The sequence below is a fragment of the Moschus berezovskii genome, chromosome 4 (assembly GCF_049115385.1).
Source record: "Moschus berezovskii isolate FMDL1 chromosome 4, NW_MosBer_1.0, whole genome shotgun sequence".
In the NCBI taxonomy this organism is placed as follows: Eukaryota; Metazoa; Chordata; class Mammalia; order Artiodactyla; family Moschidae; genus Moschus; species Moschus berezovskii.
In genome coordinates this window covers 119059463-119079522 of record NC_142463.1, presented here as the reverse complement: position 1 = coordinate 119079522, position 20060 = coordinate 119059463, and the positions used below count along the sequence as shown (strand labels likewise).

Below are 20060 nucleotides of genomic sequence, written 5' to 3'. Positions count from 1 at the left end.
TGGATTTCTCTGTTGCAGTGATTCTCTAAGTGGGATCCCTGACCAGGAGTGTCACCTTCACCAGGGAATTTGAAATGAACATTCTAGAACCCCACCCCAGACCTTCTGAATGAGAAATTACGAGGCAATAATCTGCCTTAGCCTTTCATGGGATTCTGATGCAACCCGAGGTTTGAGAACCATCCTTTACAGGCTGTACAGTCCTCACACATGTGCTCCACTTGGAACGGGGAGTCAGCTGCGACACCCGGTGGAACCAAGGGAAGTGTGCGTGTTTTCTATGAGTGCACTTACCTCTTTCCCCCGGTAAGAAAGATAAAACCATCATGATCTGCGTTCTTTGTACTAAAAACACAAAGCTGATTTGCTACCACTCCAGTACTCTTGCCTAGAAAATCCCATGGATGGAGGAGCCTGGTGGGCTGCAGTCCGTGGGGTCGCTAAGGGTCGGACACAACTGAGCATCTTCACTTTCACTTTTCACTTTCACACATTGGAGAAGGAAATGGCAACCCATCCAGTGTTCTTGCCTGGAGAATCCCAGGGACGGGGGAGCCTGGTGGGCTTCCGTCTATGGGGTCACACAGAGTCAGACACGACTGAAGTGACTTAGCAGCAGCAGCAGGAGATTAGTCCTGGGTGTTCATTGGAAGGACTGATTCTAAAGCTGAAGCTCCAATACTTTGGCCACCTCATGCGAAGAGCTGACTCACTGGAAAAGACTCTGATGCTGGGAGGGATTGGGGGCAGGAGGAGATGGGGACGACAGAGAATGAGATGGCTGGATGGCATCACCGACTCGATGGAGGTGAGTTTGAGCGAACTCCGGGAGTTGGTGATGGACAGGGAGGCCTGGTGTGCTGTGATGCATGGGGTCGCAAAGAGTCGGACACGACTGAGCGACTGAACTGAACTGAAATGAAACTATATGCTTCAGAATCCTCTGCTCATTTTGGCCAAGCTGACAAGATCCTTTAATTCAGCAAAAATTCATTCATCACCAAGTAAGTATTAAGGACTGCAAATAGAGGTAGTGCAGAAAACAGAAAGATTGCTCCCTGGAGCAACCTACTACCAGTTGTTTATAACAACACCAGCTACCGTGTATTTGCTGTGTAGTAGGCACTGTGCTGTTTTTTAAAAACTCACTCAACTCATAGCTTAAGATGTATTTATTATTCCCATTTTATAAGAAATATAAATACTGACTCTAAAGTGTATGCTTTTAATCACACAGCAGAGATTCTTAAAGTGATCTCCAAAGATCACTGTTATAAGCACTTAGCACACTTAAGTGTAGCCTCCCAGAGACCCCTTCCAAATCAAGGCATATTTAACAAGCACCCCAGGCAAATGTTATACACAGCATAATTTGGAAACTACTGTGTTACACCATATTGCCTCTGTCAAAGTATTCTATCCTTCAAAGTATTATGGATCATATCCTGAAATGAGTTAGCATCAAATATTTGTAAAGCAGTGGCAAAGAGATGATTAAATTTATATTTTAGGGAGATCTATGTATTGACAATATGAATGGATTAGAGGAGAATGGTATTAGTAGAGAATGACTTTATTATCTTATCATGAAGACAGACAATGTCCCACTAAAACAAGGCCAGGTGATGGTCTACATTAATTTCCTAAGTGACTTGTTCATTCTTGTATGGGTATCTCAAATTCGTGTGCAGGGAAGTTCAGTTTTAAGAGCTGCATGGAATCGAAGCTAGAAATCCTGAACCAAGTACTAGGAGGCTAACTTAGGTAATCTAAAGAAAGGTAACAAAATAGGGTCAGCATTGGAACTTTGGCAGAGTCATCCTCTTAGCAAACTTTTAAAATAAAGTTACTATTTAGAACCCATTTCAATTCCTAAATAAATTGTCTATAAATTCTGATACTTTTTTTTGAGTTGTTACTATCACTTTAAAATTTTTCAGCTCTGCTGTTTCAAATCTTAAAATTGAGTTATTCTATTTAATATCATTGGTTATACAAGTTGTGTTATGCCCCCTGGTGGCAACAAGGATAGGAAGATGAGAAGCTATTTCAATCAAAATGAGAGAGCCGACTTAATTGAAACAGGGGACAGGCCCTGAACTTGAAATGGAATTTCATATAAAACTTTTCCGGTCTTACTAAAAATAGGAAACATCCCATTAAAACTAAAATCAGATGTGTTAACTTCAGCCTACAAGGTGCATATTTCAATTTTCCTTGCTTTGTCATAAAATGATTTAGCTCCTTGAAATATGTCAGTTGAACTTGAAATTAAATATTTGGTCTTCATATAGCTAATAAGTAGCTGCACTCATAAAGCATAACTGAAGTCTATATACAGAATTTCCTTCAAGATCAGAATTTTTAGCATATGTCACATATACACAATACCATTGCCTTCTTTCATAGTATTTATTTCCCTCTATTAATACACTTTTCAAGTAGTCATTTTCAAGAAGGTCTTAGAAAAAAGTTCTAAATTTTATAATTTGCCCTCCAATCAAAACAGCCAAATAATGGTTTTAATGGGGATTATACTGACAGCTTCTTAAGGCTTTTATCTGTTTGGGGACAAAAAAAAGATGAGAGAAGATACTGAACTACTAGAAATTAAGCTGATATTTGGTGTGAAAAAAAATTGTATGAAAGATAAATGCTTCTTCTTGGACTAAGAGAACTTGGTCTCAGTGGATATATTATTTGGTCAAAGAGGAAAAAAAAAGCCTATTAAGGAAACAAAGTGGCTACCAGGTGCTATCCTGTTAGTACTAAAAAGAGAGAGTCACTGGCCTCAATAACTTTCAGTTCAGTTCAGTCGCTCAGTCGTGTCCGACTTCTTGCGACCCCATGAAATACAGCATGCCAGGCCTCCCTGTCCATCACCAACTCCCAGAGTTCACTCAAACTCATGTCCATCAAGTTAACCCTAGGCAAGTGGAGGATGTGTAAAAAATCACAATATGATACAAATTACAGTGAAAGTAATAACAAAAAAAGAGAGGAAAACCTGACCTTTAAAAAGGTATTACAGCTATAGTTTGGGTTGGAGACTTGAAAAATGAGTATGTTCAGTTGGACATACAAAAAGAAAAAAAAAAACTATGAGAAGAAACATGGAAACACATGGAAGTGTGAGGTGCTAAGAAAGCGAAAATAGGTATTACTCATGGATAAAGTTCAAATGAGAACTGGCAAGAGAAAAGGCATGGGAGTCTAGAGTACAAAAGGTCTTGAAATTTATGCAAATTTTTCTTGTTAAGTGACAGGTCCCAAAACTTTCTCAGTTCAAGAAGCTCTTAGTGTATCTGAAATTCTTTTACTATGCCCCTTGGCGAAAAAAACAAACAAAAAACAAAACCCAAAGCTGAACAGTTCCATTATCAAGTAGTTGCTGCTGCTGCTGCTGCTGCTAAATCACTTCAGTCGTGTCCGACTCTGTGCAACCCCACAGACGGAAGCCCACCAGACTCCCCCATCCCTGGGATTCTCCAGGCAAGAACACTGGAATGGGTTGCCATTTCCTTCTCCAATGCATGAAAGGGAAAAGTGAAAGTGAAGTCACTCAGTTGTGTTCAACTCTTAGTGACCCCATGGATTGCAGCCTACCAGGCTCCTCCATCCATGGGATTTTCCAGGCAAGAGTACTGGAGTGGGGTGCCATTGTCTTCTCCAATCAAATAGTTAGGTTCAAACAAATTAATAGGTATTCATGCCCTTGTTGTGGTTGGTGGTTTAGTCGCTAAGTTGTGTCCGAATCTCGCGACCCCATGTACTATAGCCTGCCAGGCTCCTCTGTCCATGGCATTCTCCAGGCAAGAATACTGGAGTGGGTTGCCATTTCCTTCTCCAATTTATCCCCTAGCAATGTTCATTTAAACAAAACAAAACTGAGAGTATTTTTTTCTGTTGGATAGCAATTATTAACTGAGTGTGCATGCCAATTTGGCACTGTACAAAGCAGATTGGATATTGGCACTCTTATTTCTTATTCCATAGTGATTTTCATGTGATACTTGATTTGTATTGCAGCAAACCAGTGAATGCCAAAACCCAAAACCCAGCTTCGTAAAGAGGTATCATCGAAAGGAATTTAGCTTGATCTAACATTGAAACCGGAGAAGGCAATGGCAAGCCACTCCAGTACTCTTGCCTAGAAAATCCCATGGATGGAGGAGCCTGGTAGGCTGCAGTCCGTGGGGTCGCTAAGGGTCGGACACAACTGAGCGACTTCACTTTCACTTTTCACTTTCACACATTGGAGAAGGAAATGGCAACCCACTCCAGTGTTCTTGCCTGGAGAATCCCAGGGACGGGGGACCCTGGTGGGCTTCTGTCTATGGGGTCACACAGAGTCGGACACAACTGAAGTGACGCAGCAGCAGCAGCAACATTGAAACTGTGGTCTACCTTGAGCTAGCAGTTTGCATTGGTGTCCAACAGATAGCAAGGATCACTCTATTTCCTTTGCAAACTTAAAATATTGAGTTTACTATGACACCCAAGCAAATTTTAAAATCTAAAAGCTTTTGTAAAAATAATTGACATAATCTAATTAGCATGTTTAGAATAACCTAATACCTTACTGATGCTAAAGCTGAAACTCCAATACTGTGGCCACCTCATGGGAAGAGTTGACTCACTGGAAAAGACTCTGATGCAGGGAGGGATTGGAGGCGGGAGGAGAAGGGGACGACAGAGGATGAGATGGCTGGATGGCATCACCGACTTGATGGACGTGAGTTTGAGTAAACTCTGGAAGTTGGTGATGGACAGGGAGGCCTGGCGTGCTGTGATTCATGGGGTCGCAAAGAGTCAGACACTACTGAGCGACTGAACTGAACTGAACTGAACCAAATACCTTTGAAGAGGTGGATTAAAGATTGTAAACCTAGTAAAAAGATTACCGCAAGTATGCCAGCTAAGAAATGAAGATGCTATGCACTGCACCATGGGCAAAGATGTGAGAGGAGACTCAGGTGCATCAGTCCATAGCTCTTGCTAACTAAATGGATTTAAAGAAGTGAGGAAGAATGGCATAAGAGAGAAAGTTGGCTAAGCTCCTTTTCCATAACATACTTTTGAGTATTTTGATCACATTTGAATTTGATTGGTTCCACCTGCAATCCTGTATTCTATTTTATGCACGAAAAGCATTACATTACTCTGAAAAGGTCTGTTAGGCTTCACCAGAATGCCACAAGGTTAAAAATATCTACAGTCATCTCTCGGTATCCACAGGGGACTGGTATCTGCAGTATCCCAGGACCGCTGGTCTCAGATTGTGTCTACTAATGCTCAAGGGCCATAGTGGTCCTCGTAGCCACAGTTCTGCATCCATGGATTCAACCAACCATGGATGGTTTATTCAAAAGTTCTATTGCAACAAATCCACGTAAAAGTAGACCCCTGTAGCTCACGGCAGTGTGTCAGGGTATACTGTATCGGATATTGAATACCCTGAAATTCAGGAAAAATATGACAAATGTTAACAATGTACATAATGCAGTAAAAGTTGCATGGATGTTTAATTCATGATTGAAGTGGTGGGTGTAGATGAGTTTTCAAGGAGGGGTACAGAGGTTGAGAAGAGAAGGAGGGTCAAGGGCAGACGCCTAGAGAACACACTCTAGGGAAGAACAGAGAATGAGACCCTCATGGCAAAACATCTAAAAGGAACAGACAATTAAGAGAACCAAGAGAGCAGTGTTACTGAGACACAGGGGAGAAAGTATTGGACAGGTAGACTGTAAGGAAGATAAAGATTAAAATGGTCCAGGGCATTTTGGTAACTAGTAAAATGATTTTAGAAAGTTCAAGTGAACAAGTGTCAATAGAAATAACACCACCATTATGGGCAGGGAAAGAAATAGAGGCACGTATAAATTAGGTTTTCTAGAAATTTGGTTGTGGGGGGAAAAAAAAAAAAGAATAAGCGCTAAAGGTGGAGACAGGTTTTGGTGAGTTAAAATTTTTTTAAAGATAAAATGAGAGACATGGTCATGTTTACACCTCTTACCCAGCCCCATAAATAGACCTTTCTATGGGCTGAACTTATTTTTTTTAAAAGCAAGAAAGGGACAGGGCAATAGCTCAATTTTGTGCCCCAACTATCCCTCCCTTGGACACCTAGCCCTTTCCACTCCTCCTAGGGCTTTTCCTCTTACGGAAAGCCTACTCTCTACTTACTGTAGTATTTTATATTTCTGTCAAAGAGAAAAATAACTGGAACTCTAAATACCATGAATTAATATGTATTGTCTACCATGGCACTGTTCTAAGACGTTTGCACATTTTATTTTCCTCATAAAAATGTCATAGCATAAGACCACCACACTCATCCTTCCTCTTTCAAATAATTACACTAGGAAGTATGGTATAGTAAAAACCTTCGACCTCAGCATCATACAAAGGACAGTTCAAATTTTGGTTCAACTATTTACTCTTTCAGGACCTTCAGTTACTTCACCCATCATGTAGTTATAAAAATGTCTACCTAGAGCTGCCTGAGTGAAGATCAAATGAGATCCCACAGTGCTTAGTGCAAAGTCAGGGCTCAATAATACTATACCTCTATACCTCTGTATGTTGACAAACAAAGCGACAAAAGCCATGAGAATAACAGAAAAAGAAAAATTTCAAATGCAATTGTTTATTTCAACCACTACTTACAACAAGGAGCAGAGATATGAATACCTGCACAATTTAAGTTCATGGAAGTCTACAATAAATGTATTATCTTACAAAATAATCATCTATGAGTATATAAAAATGACTGAGCCAACTTTATTTGGTACTCGTGATACCTTCATTAGCCTCAACCTAACTATTCCCTTTGAGAATGCAACCTTAAACACTGACAAGCTCTTCATGAAAGGATGTGTATTCTGTTACTCAGGGTGCGTTCTGAACAGTCTCTTCTGCAGTTCAGCTGTCTTCTCACTGAGCTTAGCGTGACAGTCCTCGGTTGCCTTTTCAATGCCTTCGTGGTATTTCTCCAAAGCAGCCTTCAAGCTGAGAAATATTTCCTAAGTAGAAAATGAAATACAATAAGCATTATTCCATGCAATGACCAAAACTAAACCTGAGTTGTAAGAATTCCAACAGTCTCGTTCATATTTATTCATAATATTTTAAAGCCTAAATTATCTTATGTGCATGCACATACAGATACACGTGTGCCTACTCTTATTAAGCCACACAGATGCATCAGAAAGTCAGCTACTTAGAAAGAACAAAGCAGCAACATGAACAATGGCGTGTATTCTAAGACATGAAGGACATGTTTTTAATGACCAAAGGAAAGTGTTTACTTTGGAGCTTTTCATGTTTACCAGGTGAGTACCTAGATTTCTGTAAACAGCTATCACCTCTTCATTTGACTCTGATCATCATTTAAATTCCATGTAAACAGGTTTAATAAGTAATCTACAGGATTGAAAAATATACCAGTAACTTTGTTTTAATAAACTGATCGGGCAGTCTTACTATAAGCAATAATGAGTTTTCATATAAACCTATATGGATATCTTAAGAATAAGAAAAAAATACAAAACAATTTTTATAGACTGAATAAAATAATAAACCAATTAGCCTGCATGCATTATCTTTTATCTCATGCTTATCAAATGCAACTTTGATCCATTTATTATTGATTTTTCTTACACAAAACAATTCTCAAATCTTGATATAAGAAAAAGTAGTATTCTGAAAGATTAAAAAAATGTTCCACCACTGAAATAAAGCAGCAGGCCTTTTCCAACGGAAGGAAAAAGCAATAAATGGGTATAATGGTTATAAATATTCTCAATTTTAACTGCTGCTCCCATTAAACTTTTCTTAAATCCATAGTATAGCTAATACTTATCTTAGTTTAAATTCTAGTGTAGATATTATCTGATTTTGAGCAAATTATATACATCATAATTAAATGTTCATATTATATAGATCATAATTCAAATTATATAGATCATAATTCAAAATGTTTCAAAAATGAATACTATTTCCAGAAACTGCCACCTATGCAACTTTGAGAACTACTGCTCTAGATTAAGTGAATATAAATGGATGGTGAAGGCTGAACATTTTCCTAAAACCTAAACATGGATCATTATTAAATCATAATACAAAAATAGAAAAGTGTACTTAGATTCCCAACATCTAATCAGACATAAAATTACTACAACTATGATGGAATATAAATCATTAGGGAAATAAATTAAAAAATTTTGACACCTTTATTTCTTAAAGCTTATAGGAAAAATAAGGTGAATTAGTTGCTAGCTTATGTAAACACCATTTTTAAAAAATTGGCACAATCAGCAGCTACAGATCAATTTAATTTCATGGTTCTACATAGGAATATATATTTAAAAGAAAGCTGAATAAATTTGGTAGAAAGACATTACTTAGGAGAAACTATTAAAATGAAGTGTAGCTAAATAAAGATATATAATCTGTAAATATCTGAACCAACCATTTAGACACACTCAGAGGAACAATTTTCTGAGGACAACTATATTCCCAAGGAGGAACCAAACCTGGCAGGTAGAGCCACAATAAACGAATGACATATTAAAGCCCAATTCCACTGGCACGTCCACAGGAGCAAACGGACATCTGAAGTTCTAAGCCAATCCTCACAGGATGTTAACAGCGACAGATCAGAGCCCTCACAAAAACTACGTATTTCAGTTTCCAATTAAACTCTGTATCCAAGTGGAATTTTATATTAACTTGCATAATAAGTAAGCCTTACTGTGATGGCTTGGCTGAAGTTAAATACTTTTAAACTCAAACTCTAGTTCTGCAGTGTCCAACACGACAACCACTAGGAACATGTGATTATTTAAATTTACATTTAAACAGCTGCATGCTCCTCAGCTGCACTAGCCACACTTCAGATGCACTGTAGCTACAAGTACCTAATGGCTACCATACTCAGTAGCACAGAACATTCCCAGCAGTAAGTTCTATTGGACAGCACTGGTCTAGGTAATTATCTTACTTTCCAAATCAGAGATATCAGGATTGTATAATATCCACAGAGTTTTACGGCCAATATAGCCATTTATCCACCAAGCATGTATTAACTCATCAACCAGCATATTACTGAGTGCCTTCTACAACAGCACTGTAAGTGGTAAAACAGGACCATGGAACATGCAATTATGCTTTTCTACCCCATGAAACATACAATCCAGACTAGTCTGGATACTCAGCCCTTGAAATATAGCTAGTATAAACCAGGAACTAAATTTTAAATTTTATTTCATTTTAATCAATTTAAATGTAAGTGTAAATAGCCACATGTTGCTAGCAGCTATGGACAGCACAGATCAGAATAGACTGATAATGCTATAGTATTTGAGGAGAGAAATCAACGCTATCTGAAAGGAGCCACAGAAAGTTATATGGAGAATACATTTTTCATTAAACCTTAAACAATGAAAACGATTAGCTTAGATACAAAACTTTAATAATCCTAGAAGGTAGGGATCATGGCTTCTTTGTTCACACTTATTCTCTGAATCAAACATAAAGGCTACTACCTAGTAGATCCCTTTCATGGATTATAGCTTTGACTCAGAGAAGCTATAAGCCATGCTGTGCAGGACCAACCAAGATGGATGGGTCATAGTGAAGAGTTCTGACAAAATGTAGTTCAGTGGAGAAGGAAATAGCAGTCCACCCCAGTATTCTTGCCTAAAGAACACCATTTACAAATGAAAAGGTAAAAAGATACTACACCAGATGAGTGCCCCAGGTCGCAAGGTGTCCAACATGCTACTGAGCAGGAGCGGAGAACCATTACTCATAGCACCAGAAAGAATTAGGCGGCTGGGCCAAAGCAGAAACACTGCTCCTTATGGATGTGTCTGGTGGTGAAGGTAAAGTCCAAGGCTGTATACTGTCATCCTGCTTATTTGACTTATATGCACATTAACATCAGGTGAAATGCTGAGCTGGAATAAAGACTGCCAGAGGAGCGGGTGAGATGTATGGAGAGAGTAACAGGGAAACTTACATTACTATGTGTAAAATAGATAGCCAAGGGCAATTTGTTGTATGGCTCAGGAAACAAACAGGGGCTCTGTATCAACCTAGAGGGGTGGGATGGGACAGGAGATGGGAGGGAGCTTCAAAAGGGAGGGGATATATGTATATGATTCATGTTGAGGTTTGACAGAAAACAGCAAAATTCTGTAAAGAAATTATCCTTCAATAAAAAAAAATACTGCTGGGAGAAATATCAACAACCTCAGACATGCAGATGATACCACTCTATAAAGAATAATACTGCACAGGAACCTGGAATGTCAGGTTCATGAATCAAAGTAAACTGGATGTGGTCAACTAGGAGATGGCAAGAGTGAACATCAACATCTTAGGAATCAGTGAACTAAAAATGGACAGGAATAGGCAAATTTAACTCAGATGATCATTATATCTACTACTTGGGCAAGAATTCCTTAGTGAAATGGAGCAGTAGCCTTCATAGCTAACAAAAGTTTCCAAAATGGAGTACTTGTGTACAATCTAAAAAATGATAGAATAATCCTGGTTTGTTCCCAAGGCAAACCATTCAATATTACAGTAACCCAAGTCTATGCCCCAACCACTAATGCAGAAAACGCTAAAGTTGACTGATTCTATGAAGACCTACAACAATTTCTAGAACTAAAAAAGACATCCCTTTTCAATATAGGGGATTAGACTGGAAGTAGAAAGTCAAGCGGAGAAGGCAATGGCAAGCCACTCCAGTACTATTGCCTAGAAAATCCCATGGATGGAGGAGCCTGGTAGGCTGCAGTCCGTGGGGTCACTGAGGGTCGGACACGACTGAGCGACTTCGCTTTCCCTTTTCACTTTCACACACTGGAGAAGGAAATGGCAACCCACTCCAGTGTTCTTGCCTGGAGAATCCCAGGGATGGGGGAGCCTGGTGGGCTTCCGTCTATGGGGTCACACAGAGTCGGACACGACTGAAGTGACTTAGCAGCAGCAGAAAGTCAACAGATATCCAGAATAACAGGCAAGTTTGGCCTTGAGTACAAAATGAAGCAGGGCAAAGGCTAACAGTTTTATTACCAAAAGAAGGCATTTCTCATAGCAAATACCCTCTTCCAACAACACAAGAGATGATGTTACACATAGACATCACCAGATGGTCAATACCAAAATCAGACTGATTATGTTATTTGCAGCCAAAGATGGAGGAGCTCTATAAAGTCAGTAAAAAACCAAACAAACGAAAAAACCCTGGAGCTGACTATGGCTCATTATTGCAAAATTCAGGCTTAAACTGGAGAAAAGTAGGTAAAACCACTGGGCCATTCAGGTATGACCTAAATCAAATCCCTTATCATACAGTGGAGGTGATGAAAAGATTCAAGGGATTAAATCTGGTAGAGTGTCTGAAGAACTATGGACAGAAGTTCATAATAGTGTACAGGAGGCAGTGACCAAAGCCAACCCAAAGAAAAAGAAATGCAGGAAGGAAAAGTGGTTGTCTGACAAAGCTCTAAAAATAGCTGAGGAAAGAAGAGAAGAGAAAGGCAAGGTAGAAAGGGAAAAATATACCCAACTGAATACAGAGTTCCAGAGAATAGCAAGAAGAGATAAGAAGGCCTTCTTAAACAAGCAACGTAAAGAAATATAGGAAAACAATAGAATGGGAAAGACTAGGGAGCTCTTCAGGAACATTTCATGGAAGGATGAACGCAATGAAGAACAGAAATGGTAGGACCCAACAGAAGCAGAAAAGATTAAGAACAGTTGGCAAGAATACACAGAAAACAGAAGGATAATACAAGAAAGGTCGTAGTGACCCTGGTAACCACAATGGTGCGGTCACTCACCTAAAGCTGGACATCCTAGAGTGTGAAGTCACAGGAAGCATTCCTACGAATAAAGCTAGTGGAAATGACAAAATTCCAGCTGAGCAATTTAAAATCCTAAAAGATGACACTGTTAAAGTGCTGTACTCAGTATGTCAGCAAATTTGGAAAACTTGGCAGTGGACACAAGACTGGAAAAGGTCCATTTTCATTACAACTCCAAAGAAGGACAATGCCGAAGAATGTTCAAACTATTGTACAATTGCGCTTATTTCACATGCTGGCAAGGTTATACTCAAAATCCTTCAAGTGAGAAGTCTGTAGTATGTGAACAGAGAACTTCCAGATATACAAGCTGGGTTTAGAAAAGGCAGAGTGTCAAGAGATCAAATTGTGACATCTGTTGGATCAGGGAAAAAGTAACAGAGTTTTTCAGAAAAAACACCTAATTCGGCTTCATTTGACTTTGTGGATCACAACAAACTGTTGATAATTCTTAGAAATGGGAATACCAGATCTCCTTACCTGCCTCCTGAGAAACCTTTCTGCGGGTCAAGAAGCAATAGTTAAAACCAGATATGAAACAACTGACTGGTTCAAAATTACTCAATTTAAGGTTGTATATTGTCATCCTGCTTATTTAATTTACATGCAGATAACATCATGAAAAATGCTGAGCTGAATGAATCACAAGCTGGAATAAAGACTGCCAGGAGAATATCAACAACCTCAGACATGCAGATGATACCACTCTAATGGCAGAAAGTGAAGAGGAACTAAAAAGCCTCTTGACGAGGGAGGAGAATAAAAAAGCTGACTTGAAAACCATCAAAAAAAACTAAAATCATGGCATCCAGTCCCATCACTCTATGGCAAATAGAAGGGGAAAAAGTGGAAGCAGCAACAAATTTTATTTTCTTGGGCTTCAAAATCACTGCAAATGGTGAATGCAGCCATGAAATTAAGACACTTGCTCCTTGGAAGAAAGCTATGACAAACTAGACAACATATTAAAATGCAGGGATGTCACTTGGCTGACAAAGATCTGCCTAGTCAAAGTTATGGTTTTTCCAGTAGTCATGTATGGATGTGAGAGGTGGACTATAAGGAAGGCTAAGTGCTGAAGAACTGATGCATTCAAATTGTGGTGTTGGAGAAGACTCTTGAGAGTCCACTGGACTGCAAGGAGATCAAATCAGTCAATTCTAAAGAAAATCAACCCTGAAAATTCATTGGGACGACTGAAGCTACAGCTTCAACACTTTGGCCACGAGATGCAAAGAGCTGACTCACTGGAAAGGACCCTGATCCTGGGAAAGATTCAAGCCAAAAGGAGAAGCCATCGGCAGAAGATAAGATGGTTAGATAGCATCTCCAACTCAATGGACATGGATTTGAGCAAACTCCAGGAGATATGGGGCTTCCCTGGTGGCTCAGATGGTAAAGAATCCACCTGCAATGCAGGAGACCTGGGCTTGATCCCTGGATCAGGAATATCCTCTGGAGAAGGGACTGACTACCCACTTCAGTATTCTTGTCTGGAGAATTTCATGGACAGAGGAGCCTGGTGAGCTATAGTCCATGGGGCCGCAAAGAGTCAGACACGATTTAGTGACTGAACAACAACAGTCTTGTAGGTGTATAGACCCTTTGCTGAATGGTTGACTAAATGTAGGAATAACTACAGGAAAACAGGGAACTTGGGTTTTAAACAAGAAATTTTAGCAGTAAGAGTGATATTTTAACAGGAAAAATTTGGCCATACTTAGGATTCAGGGCAGATTTGATGTGAGAGAATCTTAAGGAAGAAATTTAGCAAGTTTTTGATGTACTTTATGAATATTAGAAAATTATGTGATAGAAATATGGCTAGAAAACAGTTGTTATGAATATTTATCAGTGAGTTTTTAAAAGTCATGACATTAACTTGGTGACTGTTTGGAGATCAGGATTATCTAAAGAAAATCCAAAACTGCAACTCTTTGTGATATTTTGAAAATGATCATGCCACTGAAGAATATGAGGAAACTAAATGAAAAAGAGAGGGAAAGGGAAGGGGAAGGGGAAGGAGGCAGAGAGGGAAGGAGAAAGTAGGGGTGAGGAAGAGCAAAGACACTGAAAGATGTTAAATTTCATAAATGTTATTTTGTAATGATAAGTTTATCCACTGAAAATATCCATCAGGCAGCTAAAATAAGGAGTAGAGGTGAGGTAGACAGAATAGGAAAAATAGATTTTTGAAAGCTTTATAAATAAAGATGACAACTGAAGCTAGAAGTGATGAAATATCTATGGAAAAGAACATTTAATGAAAAAGAAGGATCATTAGGATCCAACAAAATTACGAAAAGAAAAATTTGGCAATTTTAACACATCCTTCTCTCCTTTTCATGAAAGATGATTACAAAGTAAGCTAAAGGGTTTTTTTTTTTTGACAAAATGTGTCTCAATGTTCATCACAGGACTTAGAGACTCTCCCAAGCTATTTTAGAACAAGTGGATATGACAATGTCATCTTGGTAAAGGTTTAGTTAGAACAACGTACCAAGTCGAACAACTAACTGCAACGAAAGTTTTGCTGCTGCTAAAAATCCAAGTTGATATTATGCTTCATTTAACAAAAGCATTGTGCTCTGGGGTTGGTGACACCATTACTTGGAAGACTACGTACAATACTGAACTCTACATATTAAGCAGAATAAAAAAAGCAGGAAAAAGAGCAGAGGACAGTAAACAGAATGAAAATTAAACTATATAAAGAATGGCTGGAAAACCAGCACTAATTAACCTGATGAGAAGGCTAAAAGGACCCATGATCTTTATCCTCAAACATCTTAAGTACAATTTTATTAAGTAGAAGAGGGTACAGATTTGTTCCAGAGAAATGATCCCGGTCCACTAGAGTACAGAAATGAAAATTTTTAAACTTAAAACAAGAAGTAACATTTTAATAACTAAAGCTGTCCTAGTAGAACAGCTTGCCTGGTCATGAGCTTTATAATACTGAAACAATGAAGCAGAATACATCAGTGGTTCTCAAGAGTTACTCTAAAAAATTGAGGTTCATGGGCCCCACTGCTGATGGTTCTAATTCAATATATTTAGATGAGGGGTTGCTCATCTTTAATTCTTTTGAATTCTTTATTGAATTCTAATACACTGCTAGCTTTAAGAAACAGCATGCTACAAATATTTATGGAAAGCATGCTACAATATAAGGCACCATTCTAGGTATGGTTTGGCATGACATACTAAGGTAAAAAATTTGATCACTATTGTTAAGAAACTTAAAATGTTATTGGTGAGACACATATGCACAAAACTAAAAGGAATTTAAAGCAGGCACAGGCACCTTTTATGACCACAGACAAAAGGTACTTACATTAGTAACTGGTTCATTAATTATATCTGATGAGGTGATAATAAATCTGCTCATATGATTTGGTTAAGAAGTAGGATTAAATAAGGTTTTTCTAACCCCCATTCCAGAGATAAACTGAGGGCCAAAGGCTTGGCAAATATCCAGTTGAAGGAAAGTAGTTAGAATGTAAAAGAAAAGTAATTGGAGTGTAAAAAGAAAGAAAAAAATCAGGACAGTGTACTGGACAGACCATGGAAAAGGAAACCCAACTATTTTCTTTTTCTTTCTTTCATCTCTTTCTTTCCTTCCTTTTAAAGCAGCCCTGAGATAATTCTCAGCTGTATATATACACTTCATGCGCACGTCCTGAGAACAGGTGAGGGGATGGTTTACTGTGATTCTTTCTTTTAGTATTAAGAATCCTTGCAAATTAAACATGAATGGTGAAAGGTAATGACAGCATGTTTAAATATCTTTCAGGTTTCGGAGGTTGTAGGATATCAATGCGGAGAAGGCAATGGCAAGCCACTCCAGTACTATTGCCTAGAAAATCCCATGGATGGAGGAGCCTGGTAGGCTGCAGTCCGTGGGGTCGCTAAGGGTCGGACACGACTGAGCGACTTCACTTTCACTTTTCACTTTCACACATTGGAGAAGGAAATGGCAACCCACTCCAGTGTTCTTGCCTGGAGAATCCCAGAGACGGGGGAGCCTGGTGGGCTTCCGTCTATGGGGTCACACAGAGTCGGACACGACTGAAGTGACTTAGCAGCAGCAGCAGGATATCAATGTAGCCAAGATGAAGCAAAATGAAAAAAAAAGAGGCCAAGGGATTTTACATGATAAAGGGCTATTTTTAGTGACTCCTGGTAGAGTAGTTTGGGACCATCTTGAGGCTGTGGGACAAACTTTAAAGGTTAAAGAGAGAATGATAATGTGATAAACAGAGTAGGAACAGATGACTTCTTTGGGTTCTTGGTAGTCAAAAACACCAGAAACAGCTAACACGTGTGGTGCTGTACTGATATTTTGGAAGATAAAAATGTAGAAGATGCCTGTCCACATTGAACTTGAGACTGTCTAAGAAATGATAAATAAATATACTTGAAACAGGCAAAGTAACTTGGTAATCATGATAAAATTATCATTAAAAAAATCTCAAAATACAGGAACAGACCTAAGCTACTTTGTTTCAGGTAACAACTCAAATACATCTAAACTGATCCTAAGAAACACTTTGAGATTCTTTTATCGGAAAAAAGATACAAAAATTTTTTGGAAGACTTTACTTTAAATCACCATCTAAATTAATTTATCAAAAAAATCCAGAAACTTTCTGGAGCACCTACTCTTACTGCAAAGCACGATTCTAGGTGCTGACAGGGAAAAATGGTGAGTAAGGAAAAGGTGTGAGGAGACATACATGCACACTATCCCAGGATAATGGAAAAGATACTACGAATGGAAATAAAAGCAACAGACCTGAGGGGTCACTTTTTACTCTGAAGAACTGACAAAATCTTCAAAATGAGGGTGGCATAATTTACATTTTAAACCCACGAGATTATCTGAAATTATTTCCTATGAACGTATACTCACCTGAGACTTCAGTTTCTCCCTTTCAGCAGCATCTTTTAGTTGTTGAATTCCAAATTTAATTTTTTGGATTTCTTGATTAATTGTGGTTACTCGCTCATAGACAGCACCTCTTTTTTCTTGAACTTTATTACAGTCTCTAAAGGAAAAGAGAGACGGGTGAAATTATAATTCCACTTAAGCATTCATTAAACAGTCAAACGTTTAACTCTAATTTTGATTCCAAAGAGATTATTTGTATCAATATTTGGCTGACACACCTACATCTCAAGATTTAAAAGCAAGCAGATGAGAATCACAAGGTGGTGCTATAATCAGGTCCTTGTGTGGAAGAGCTACTCTTCCACACAAGGCTGTTATTTAAAAATGAGATTTTTAAGTCACCTCTCCCAGCTGCACTCACTCATGACTTTTGGTGGGAGTGTGAATTAATGCAACTTTCCTGCAAGGCAAGTGACAAATTAAAACCCTCAGGTTCTGCCCTTTTTCTTCATCTGCATGAGGAAGAGGAAAGGAAATCTTCAGACCATCCTAATATACCTTTTAGAAACTGAAACAGTGTCATCTCATAGACATATCTCGGGCATTTATTCTAAAAACACATTTTTAGAACTGATGGGAAGAACATCCAAACATACCAGCCAACAATCACGGTGACAAAATTCTTGCAAAGTACTACTTAAATAAAAAAGTAAGACTTTTTCTCAAAATATGCTATAATGCTCTAGACTAGCTGAACAATAACATGAACTAGTTGATTCATTCTAATACAACTCTAGATCGCTGGCTCTAAAATGTACTGAAATAAGCAATAGCACAAGAATCCTTGTAACAAAAATTATGCAAAGGACTTAGAATTGTGATTATTAGGAAAATAAAAAACTAATACCTAAAACATCTCTATACATTTAGATGTAGCAGCATTATGAGTCATAACTGCTTTAGTCACCCAAAGGTGGGATACCTTTTTGACATTAGAGGAGGTTTGGAATCTTAGGGAAAATAAAATGAAATATGCTTGTCTAATTACTGTCTAATACATTAACTTGAAAATAAACTCATACTCAATCACTGTGCGTTTGTACTGCTTGACATCCTCATGCTTCTTATTTATTCTGAACTGTGCTGTGGCAAGTTTTTCCTTCTTCACAATCATCAATCTTTTAAAGGAATTCTCTTCAGTCTTCAACTTCTTCAATTCGGACTCATCACTCTCAATTTGGTCCTCCAAGTTCAGGCTCTATATTTTATGAGATATATTTAAAGTCAATACAACAAATTAGAATTTACAAACAAAATAAAGGACTGTCTTCCAGGATGAGCTGTAATAAAATACAATTTCAGAATGTGATAAAACATAAACACTGAAAGCCCAGCACAAGAATGCAAACTCAACAAAAGAGACAACAGGAAGGCAGCAGGGACACCGAGAAAGAATATGACACCTAGAGAGGCGTGTTTATCACGTCATTTTATCAGCAAGGGCCAGAACAGAAGAACTTATCAAGATCAGCCAACAGGCTAGGTTTGAGGGGGCGAGGGTCTGAATTAAAGGAGCAGGAATAAAGTGGAAAGGGCGGACCCCAGAAACAATTAAAACCAGTAGATCTCAATCCCTTTTTTTTTTTTTCTGACTCTTGATGGGAGATAAGGGAAGTATGTAATTGGGAAAGAATATCCCAGACAATCTCACCTTCCAGCCCCTTCTTCCCTCAGGAGAGAAATCTTTCATCAAAATCTATGTTAGTGATCCTGGGGACAGTCTGGATTGGGATGATGAAGTGAAAAGGATTTTCAAGTTTCTAGCCTACTGCTGCTGCCTGAGAAACTTTAAAAAACGTTGGCATTAGCGGTCCACGTCACTCAGGGCAGGGTCTGTATCATGAACTTTAAATCTCTTTATATATCCTAGCTACAGTGTTAGGCAGTAAGTTGGGACTTTATGCTTACTGACTAGAAGATCATTTCCAACTGTCAGAACGAGTTTAAAATTCCATTACTTTTTCCCAAAATATACACGGCAATATGCTATGTTAATTAATATATTATTCATTTCATCTGAAGGTAACAATGGGCCCACTACTGCTCTGTTTAAAAGAATAGTGTTTTACTCCTGAGCATACAGTGCCACATCTATTACACTGTAGAATGATCCTGCTTTTCTGTAAGAAAGTAGCGACAGAAAGTAAAAGCAAATCCAAGGGGCTATAGTAAACTATTACATAATAAAAAGGCATAAAAATCCCACACAATACAAACCTCCTTTAACATAGTGGTTAATTTTTCTCTATTATCTGCAAGGTCCTGTATTTTCTTTTGATATAACTGCACTTCCAGCTGACATGAAGGCAGGCAGTCAACAGAGTCTCGATAGATTTCATATTTTTCCATCACTTCTTGCTTTTAAAGAAAAAAAAAAAAAAAGAAACCAGTTTGACACTCTTTTATGAAACTGCAGTAATGTCAATTTGTTAGTTCTTAATTTCTGTACTTAATATTGAAAGCTTAAGAGCAAAGAACAATTAAGTTTCTAGGTCAGTAACAAAGCACTATCACTGACATGTGTCTAAGCACATACAATTAGGCTTCCTAATTGTCAAATATCCTTGAACAAAGAAAACACGCCATAATTTTACTAAATCACTCACTGAAGTAACTTCCAAAGGTTATTCGTAATGATTTTTAAAAGAGTTCATTTCTGCTAATACTCAAACTACTCCCAATTACTCCTGGGCAATTATATTACCAATTACAATCTTCCTATTCATTTGTATAACTATTACTACAAGTAATTCTTTCAAAAAGATTAATTCTTCTTCTAAAATTAGGAAATAAGCATATGTTAACCACAAGCACTGCAATAATACAAAGGCTTCTTTCCGAGTCTACCCCCTCTTCCCACTTTATTAACCAGTTGGATTTTGTCTTGAGTGAAATGCTTAATCATAGCACTGCTCATTTTTCCACTAAGCTATCTTCTTCCTACTAATTCGTAAACTCTTTGTGTCTTTGCATATCATAGATATAATCCCTTTACCTATCATATGCATTATATATAGGTTTCACAGGTCTACTTTTTTCTGCAGCTTTTGCGTTTTCAATCTTAATTTTAAAATTCTATCCAAGATAATATCAATGTTCACCTAAAACTGTTAAATTTTCAATCCAATTAGAATTTATCTTTGTAAATAGTACAAGGTATAGACCCAACTTGCTTTTCTTCTAGATGAACAGCCAATTGAATCAAAATTGCTCATTAAATAAAT

At 38.1% G+C, this 20060-nt stretch overlaps 1 protein-coding gene across 5 annotated transcripts in view; it reads right to left on the bottom strand.

The window, feature by feature from the left end:
- Positions 1–6642: 6642 nt before the first annotated feature.
- The window catches only part of NUF2 (NUF2 component of NDC80 kinetochore complex), a 38443-nt gene continuing 25025 nt past the window's right edge, over positions 6643–20060 (bottom strand). For all 5 annotated transcript variants that reach the window (XM_055403546.2, XM_055403547.2, XM_055403544.2 and 2 more), the window contains exons 11-14: positions 19054–19194; positions 17859–18034; positions 16798–16933; positions 6643–7025 (exon numbers count right to left, since the gene is read on the bottom strand). In XM_055403546.2, coding sequence (XP_055259521.1) covers positions 6888–7025; positions 16798–16933; positions 17859–18034; positions 19054–19194 — 591 coding nt within the window. In that variant the 3' untranslated portion in view covers positions 6643–6887. The remainder of the gene's footprint in view (positions 7026–16797; positions 16934–17858; positions 18035–19053; positions 19195–20060) is intronic.